A 7,819-nucleotide genomic window follows, 5' to 3' on the forward strand; every position below is an offset into this window, starting at 1 on the left:
GGTGGAAAAAAGGTACCAACAATTTTTTTTTAAAACTCCCATAGTAAAAAATTACTTGCTTCCAGACCAAAACATCCTCCCAGTCAGACTTATCGTGTGAAGTCTGCCGAAAAGTATTCAAATATCAACATACCCTGAAGCAACACGAGGAGACACATTACGGAATCAAGAAATTTGAATGCAATATTTGCAACATGCGCTTCCTGCATAAAGGATCATTAAAAGTGCACCTTCGGATGCACACCGGCGAAATGCCTTACCAATGTCCTCATTGTCCGAAGCGATTTCGTGGTCAATCGTCGCTCGATTGCCACGTCTTTCGTCATACCAAACAGGGCACTAAGTGCCCTCAGTGCTCTTCGGTGTTCGCAACGCCCTCGATTGTTAAGCAACACATCCGCGAGGTGCACACAACGGAACGGTCCCACACTTGTCAGATATGTGGTTCCAATTATAAACATTTGAAAAGTCTGCGGTTACATTTACGAAACCACCAAAAACGAGACTGTCCAGAGTGTGGACAAGTTTTTCAAAGTGTGTACGCAATGATGACACACCGGAAAATTCATGCGGAAGATCACTTCCAGTACAAGTGCGAATATTGTGACCGGAAGTTTGAAAGACTGGAAGAACTAGATACGCACAGGAAACTTCGGGGCCGTGCTTTCCAGTGCGAAACGTGTTGTCACAGCTTCAACAAGGCTAGCTACCTAGAGAATCACTCTCGGCGTTTCCACTGGAAAGAGATGGGTTTGGAGCAGCTGAAAATCGCACCCCCCAAGAATGGTTGGAATCGAAAGGGTGTTCCGAAACCGAAGAAACAGAAGAACCTGGAATTAGTGGAACATCAAACTTCGGTTGTATATAATGACAAAAATTATCAAGAAATTAGAGGTTTAGAGACACAAACGGAACAACATACATTTGAAGTGGTCGAACATTCAGCCTTTGCCAATGAATCGAAACAGGTTGTCACAACAATAACGACAGAAATTGAACCTGTGTTTTCGCAGGAGGAAAATAGAGGAAATTACTCCGACCATCCCTACGAAGATGATGACTATAGCTTTGATTTAAAGGATATTAAGGATTCCAAACCATACTATGAGGTAAATGATGATGTTGAAAAGCAGGAACATATTTCCGGTACTGAAAATGAGAGCCCACTGGCGGTTAGTATTCTTGTATATGGTGATTAAATTGCTTATTACTTATATGTAAATGATATCTTTTCAGACAATTTTGGCAGAAGAACAGGAAAATCCAACATCCTTTGTTGATACAATTGTACTGGAAGCGAAACACGAATTTAAAAATGAAGAAACCATAAAGCAAGAAACCTTCGATAACGATCATGCATGTCAAACAACTTTAAATGTAGAACTGGAATCTAAATCCAAAAGTCGCAAACGAAAAACTACCCGCTTCCTGCCAAACAAAGCTGTGAAAAAGGAACTGTTTTGCCCATTTTGTGGGGAGTCCGTCGAAGGTCGTCTAGCATTACGGGAACACAAGAACATTTGTCACTCAAATGCAGACGATGGTATTGCTGTGAGTATTTTCATATACCTTTTTAATCCCACATTTTCTCAATTTTATTTGATTTTCAAACACCAGCCTTATATATGTGAAGTGTGTGGAAAATCGTATTCCTCATCTACGTCCCTTCACACTCATCTCCTATGTCACATATCGGAACGGCGATTTCAATGTGATAAGTGCCCGAAACAATTTTCTTTCCGCTGTTATCTGGAAAACCACCGACGGGTACAACATCTACAAGATTTACTCGTGTGTTCTCTTTGTGGCAAGCAGTTTAAATATGCTCAGGATTTGAAAGTGCACACACGACAGCACGAGGATAGCAAACCATTCAAATGTGACCTCTGTCCTTCGACTTTTCGGTTCCCTAGTGCCCTGCGGAGTCACAAGGCGTGTCACGATGCGGCTGTCTTCAAATGCGATATCTGCCAAAAATGTTTCAAATATGACAACAGCCTTCGGGTTCACAAACGCTTGCACTCAGATAGTAACAAATTTCACTGCCCCATTTGCAATCGAGAGTTTAACACCAAAGCCCCCATGCTAAGGCATATGACTGTCCACTCGGCCGAACGAGAACTAAAGTGTGCAGTTTGTGAGAAAATCTTCTACAAAAAAATTCACCTCGGTATCCATCAAACGAAGGAGCATCCCAATCATCCGCTGATAGGTAAAACAGCTAAAATTCATACTTGTAAAGTTTGCGGTCAAGAGTTTACCAAAAAGAGCAATTTGACTGCCCATAATCTCATCCACGGAAGCGTTTACAAATACAAGTGCCAGCTCTGCGAGGATCAACAATTCAAACAGCATGCTGGTTTGCGACATCATCTGGTGCACTTCCACAAGGTGGAACTTCGGAAACGAGAAGCGAAAAGACCCACAGATGAGCTAGGGAAACAAACTCAAAAGCCCGTTGAAATCGGAACAACCGTTATCAGCGGAACTTTGGCACCGGGAATAGCGTTGATGCATAACGGAAACGAGTTTATGCTACAGCAAATTCAATGTGAGTGAGTACCTACCAATATTTATTTAATTTTTTTTTTAATAAGATTGTTAAATGTTTGGAAAAAGACAGTTGTTAATTTTCCGAAAGCATTGCGTTCTATGAGCGAATCTAGAACAGTTCGTTGGGTCAGCCAGTTTTCTGAGAATGAGGAAATAGCATAAATTTTGAACCTATGCGTTTTTGTCAAAGTTGAAGTCAGGAAAATCTTCAACCTGTATTATATAGGTTGCGTCTTCACTCATTTCATAAATGGGTATGCCATAATTTATTGTGAACGCTAGAGCCACCTATGTATTGGACATAAAACCATTGTGGCGATGTTTTTATTGCTACTATCCACTGAACGAAAGCTTAAGGTAGTTTTTATTTGTATGTTCTGATGAAAACTCAATTTTTTTAATTGAAAATTGAGTTTCAATTTTCATAATTCCGGGTTGTTTGGGCTTACAGTGTGTAAAGCATGTGAATCAAAACAAACCAACTTTTGATACGCATTTGGTGGATCCGCGAAAATTTAGACAGTTTTTACGGATGTAAAATCCGTTTCTAGCTCTGTGAAAATGCCCAAAATTTTCACCCCTACGAACCAGATCCGGCTTACGAATGTGGCCGTAGTGCGGATAAAAAAGGGTGGCAAACGGTTCGAAATCGCTTGCTATAAGAACAAGGTTGTATCCTGGCGAACGGGAGCAGAAAAGGATCTAGATGAGGTGCTCCAAACAGTGGCCGTCTTCATGAACGTGTCCAAGGGTGAGGTGGCGAAGAAGGAAGATCTTATGAAAGCGTTCGGCAAGGATGATGTTACCGAAATCTGCAAAGAAATTTTGGCCAAAGGTGAGCTTCAGATATCCGAAAAGGAAAGACAAGATCAGCTGGAATCGATGTTCAGAGAAATCGCAACCAACGTAGCCGATCGGTGCGTGAATCCAGAAACGAAGCGACCATATCCGGTGTCTATCATTGAGAAGTCGATGAAAGATATTCACTACTCAATCAAACCGCACAGAAATGCCAAACAACAGGCACTGGAGGTGATCAAACTGCTGCAGGAAAGCATTCCACTGGAGCGGGCCAAAATGCGCCTCAAGGTGACGCTGGCGGGTAAGGAAGCCAAACGTTTGAAGGAAAAAGTGACTAAGCTATGCTCCCCAGTCGAATCGGAGGAATGGGAGGGTGACAAGCTGGTGCTGACATGTTTGATCAACCCTGGGCACTACCGGGAAATGGACGAAATCGTTCGCACCGAAACAAAGGGAAACGGAAATCTGGAAGTGCTAAATCTGAAAGAAGTAAAGGAAGGTGAGGAAGTACTGGAATAGAGCGTAGTTTTGTTGGCTTTGAACGCTATTTGTGTTATTGTAAATTATCGAAAATACATGGATCTTAAATCATCAATGAACAAAATTTTGTATTTCACAATTTAAATCCTAACTTTAATTCACATACTGAAGTCTGTACTCTGTAGTTCAGTTTGGTTGGAATGTTGCGTCGAGTCATTCGGGGAGCTTGGCACATCTTTCAATTTCCGCTTTTGCACCTCCTGGTCATGGAATAGCATCATATGTTGCCGTAACCCGGCCTTCTGTTTGAAAGTTTTGTCTTCGCACAGCTCACATTTGAAGCTGTAAACGTTGCCATGGACAAGGTAATGTGATGTGAGCATACTCTTTTTGGGGAACTCCTGGCCACACTTGTCACAAGTATGAATAGTAACCGTCTTTCCAATCAGTGGATGATTAGGGTGTTCCTTTGCCTGATGAACGGTAAGTTCGCTTTTGATGTAGAAAATTCTATCACACGCAATGCACTTAAGTTCCCGAGCCTTCGAATGTGTGCCCATGTGTCGAAGAAGAGGCGCCTTGGTGCTAAATTCACGGTCGCAAACTTCACAGCGGAATCTTTTTACGCCGGTATGCAACAGTTTGTGAACTCGCAGACTGTTGGCGTATTTGAACTCTTTTTTGCAAAGTTCACACGGGAAAACTTTCTCTTTGTGGCACGCTTTGTGATCACGAAGATTGGACGGGAATCGAAAAGCCGAAGGGCAAAGATCGCATTTGAATGGTTTGTCCTCTTCGTGCTGCTTGATATGGATCTGAAGATCTCGGATATATTTGTACTGTTTGCCGCATTCGGAACAGACGAACCGATCTCGGAGATGCTCCACTCGGTCGTGGTTTTCCAGATGACAGCGGAAGGGAAAAGATTTTGGACATTTTGAACATTGGAAACGTTTTTTCGATTCGTGGTACAGTCGATGAGTTTTTAAAGAAGACGATGTAGCGTATGATCGTCCACAAATTTCGCAAATGTATGGCTGTAATAAATAAGGAGATGAGTGAGTGATAGGTACAACTTCAACACATCAAAATGTACGCACAGATTTTTCAGACTTAGTTTCAGAGCGGCCAAGAGGAAGACAATCTTCCTCTTTTGGACACCATTCGTCCTGAGTCGGGTCCAACTCACTGCTCCCTCGTTTCCGTTTCCTTCTTTTCGAACTATATGCTGTGCTTTTAATTGCTTTGTTGTCTTTACCCGTTTCGAAGACATCAATATCGGATTTAGTATCATGATCTTGATATGCTACTATTGCATTTCCATCAGAATTACTGCTACTTAATTCTTCAACTTTGACCTCTTCCGTAGGTATTTTTGTATGGTTAACAAATTTCTAAAATCGAAAAAGATTAAGTAAAAGATAATATGAAGAAATATAAAAATACTCACTGCTAGTGGAATTTCGTCATCACTATCGGATTGAGACTCTATTTTTCCCGAAGGTTCAGGATTGTCTTCACAAGTGTCTTGGATATTTTCTATCCTCGATGGCTCTGTTGAATCTTGTTTGATTTCCGGTTGCAGTATCTTATCAAAATTCAAACTAATACTGCTGGTTTCGTTCTTTTCCAAATCGAAGCCAGAATCGTCGCAATCATACTGATAGTTGTCGTTTTCATAAACGTGCTCTGGAGAATGTTCCATGTTGTTAACTTCTGTTTCGACATTCTCTTTGCTACAACTATCCATTTCGGTAGCAATCGTTTGCACAATCTGATCCAAATTATCCATGAGAACCGGTACCTCTGTTTCTTTTCCCTCAGACGCTTTACTAATTTCACAGGAATATTTCTCATCAGGCGTGATCGGAGGTACCTCTTCATGGTCACTTTTCTTCCGCGACCCTTTAGCGCGCTTTCGATTATCGCTACCCTTAGGAAACGCCCATTTCAGCTGCTCCAGACCCATTTCCTTCCAATGAAATCGTCGGTTGTGATTGTTCAGGTAATCAGCCTTATTAAAGCTGTGACAGCACGCGTCACACTGAAACGTACGGCCCCGAAGTTTTTGATGACTTTCGTATTCTTCGGCCTTCTCAAACTTACGTTCACAAAACCCGCACTTGTACTGATAGTTGTCTTCCGCATGGACCCGCCGATGAGTCATCATTGCGAATATACTGTGGAACACTCTGCCACACACCGGACAGTTCCGCTTCTGGTGGTTTTTAAGATGAGTACGCAAACTTTTGAGATGCTTGTAAGACGTTCCGCATATTTGACAAATGTGTGCTCGCTCCGTTGTGTGGACCTCTCGAATGTGTCGCTTAACAATTGAAGGAGTCGCAAAGACTGCCGCACATTGAGGACAGCTGGTGCCCTGTTTTGTGTGCTGAAATATATGGCCATCGAGAGTAGTTTGGCCTCGAAAGCGTTTCGGGCAGTGTGGACATTTGAAGGGGAGTTCGCCCGTATGCAACCGGATATGAGCTTTGAGTGCACCTTTTTGGGTAAAACGCTTGCTACAAATCTCGCATTGGAAATTTTTTATCCCATAATGAGTTGCTTCATGTAATGTTAGGCTCGTCCTGTGCTTGAATGTTTTTCCACAAATTTCACATGATAAACTCGTTTTTTTCTTGCATTCATTCTATAATCAGAACACAAATTAATCATTATTCATGATTGCATTTTTCTGAAACATGGACACTTACTTTACTGTCTCCAACATCGTTACTCTGTTGATTTGTGTCCTCTTCGGTAGCTTTTTTCGCATCTTCCGTATAAACTTTTGGTCGAGGGTGCCGCGGACGGCCTGGCCTTCCTCTAGTTGGATTCGGGTCAGTAGTCGTCATGGTGGAGAATCTAGTGCAGAAAGGATTTAAAAAAGAATGGATAAGGACAAAATTAATTGTAATTGTAATTTGTAATTTTATTGAGTAACGATAGCCTTCTTTGGTAATACATAAGGTTAAGGAGAGTACAGGGAAAGTATTACACAGGAGAGTCAACGTAATCACAACACATTTAAACTGCCGCTTTTTATGATGCTTTAAGCAAGATACGATAACAATTTTTGTTGATATTTGATCTGATATTTTACTTACCCAACTTTATAGCGATATCATTCGTCTAATGCGAATATGAACGTGCATTTTTCAATCAAATTTTAAAATAAATTTTTCAGGGATTTATGAATAGCTTTTGTTTACATTTATTCGAAACAGCAACTACACTGAAATAAACTTTCAATACAAATTATCAAAACACAAAAGATTGTCCTGTTCAATGATTGTTTCTCGCGGTGCTTCTAAAGCACGCATTTTTTAAAATAATTATTCGTCGTTCAAACAAAACAATTTTCCTTATTATATGCTTAATTTTATTTAAGATATAGATGATTCTAAAGTAACAATATTTTTGGTCAAATAGTAACTCTTTATGCTCCAGCTTAACATCAGTGTGTCTTTGCCTGTATGCAGATTAGAAGTTTAGAAGATTACTAAAGAAGAAACTAAATCTTTCATGCAGTAAAGGAATCATTTTGCCGAAAATTGCAAAGATAAATGTAAAGATCCACCAGGTTGAGAAAGTTGACACTTCTTCGTTGAGTAATGTAAAATATATTTCGTATGCACAAATTCACTCGAAAATTGTACCAATATGCCATATAAGCAATAAATAATAAGCGCGGAGTGTTCAGACCTTTAAATAAAAAAAAAAGCCTAAAATGATTAACACAAGTACACGCAAAAAAATGACGGGGGGTCGGTTCAACAAAACGTTTTGTTATTTTATTTTGTATTTTCCATGCATATTTTTCAGTTGTTTTCATGAAAAAATCGATTGCAAATAATAACAAAATTTTGTTATTTTTTCACATTCATTTTTTATTACTTGAAATCAAAATTTGGTTTGTTTTCAAACAAAAACCTAGTTTTTTTTTAATAAACGTGTAGTTGAAAAAAAAACATTGGTTGAAAAA

General features: G+C 40.1%; 3 protein-coding genes across 3 annotated transcripts in view; 2 read left to right on the top strand and 1 right to left on the bottom strand.

Annotated features, from left to right (window-relative positions):
- Positions 1 to 2,608, top strand: part of LOC129741103 (zinc finger protein 493-like) — a 10,507-nt gene extending 7,899 nt beyond the window's left edge. The window contains exons 2-4 of the mRNA XM_055732806.1: positions 56 to 1,172; positions 1,237 to 1,551; positions 1,618 to 2,608. Of these exons, the coding sequence (XP_055588781.1) occupies positions 56 to 1,172; positions 1,237 to 1,551; positions 1,618 to 2,559 (2,374 nt within the window). The 3' untranslated portion in view covers positions 2,560 to 2,608. The remainder of the gene's footprint in view (positions 1 to 55; positions 1,173 to 1,236; positions 1,552 to 1,617) is intronic.
- Positions 2,609 to 2,991: 383 nt separating this feature from the next.
- LOC129744650 (ribosome maturation protein SBDS) lies at positions 2,992 to 3,953 on the top strand. The gene has a single exon (XM_055737276.1). It carries the CDS (start codon positions 3,115 to 3,117, stop codon positions 3,871 to 3,873), a length of 759 nt encoding a protein of 252 aa, XP_055593251.1. The 5' UTR covers positions 2,992 to 3,114; the 3' UTR covers positions 3,874 to 3,953.
- LOC129744647 (zinc finger protein 665-like) lies at positions 3,938 to 7,133 on the bottom strand. The gene is made up of 5 exons (XM_055737275.1): positions 6,942 to 7,133; positions 6,549 to 6,699; positions 5,285 to 6,484; positions 4,935 to 5,228; positions 3,938 to 4,871 (listed from the first exon to the last, which is right to left on the bottom strand). Exons 2-5 carry the CDS (start codon positions 6,687 to 6,689, stop codon positions 3,993 to 3,995), a joined length of 2,514 nt encoding a protein of 837 aa, XP_055593250.1. The 5' UTR covers positions 6,690 to 6,699; positions 6,942 to 7,133; the 3' UTR covers positions 3,938 to 3,992.
- Positions 7,134 to 7,819: the final 686 nt, after the last annotated feature.

Source organism: Uranotaenia lowii, chromosome 2, assembly GCF_029784155.1.
Source record: "Uranotaenia lowii strain MFRU-FL chromosome 2, ASM2978415v1, whole genome shotgun sequence".
Taxonomy (NCBI): domain Eukaryota; kingdom Metazoa; phylum Arthropoda; class Insecta; order Diptera; family Culicidae; genus Uranotaenia; species Uranotaenia lowii.

Excerpts from the sequence above, each read along its gene's own strand:
- LOC129744650 (XM_055737276.1), top strand. The coding sequence starts at position 3,115 with ATGCCCAAAATTTTCACCCCTACGAACCAGATCCGGCTTACGAATGTG.
- LOC129744647 (XM_055737275.1), bottom strand. The coding sequence starts at position 6,689 with ATGACGACTACTGACCCGAATCCAACTAGAGGAAGGCCAGGCCGTCCG. Across the intron at positions 5,229-5,284 it reads ATGACGAAATTCCACTAGCA|AAATTTGTTAACCATACAAA; the intron begins GTGAGTATTTTT and ends TTTCGATTTTAG. Across the intron at positions 4,872-4,934 it reads AAACTAAGTCTGAAAAATCT|CCATACATTTGCGAAATTTG; the intron begins GTGCGTACATTT and ends TATTTATTACAG.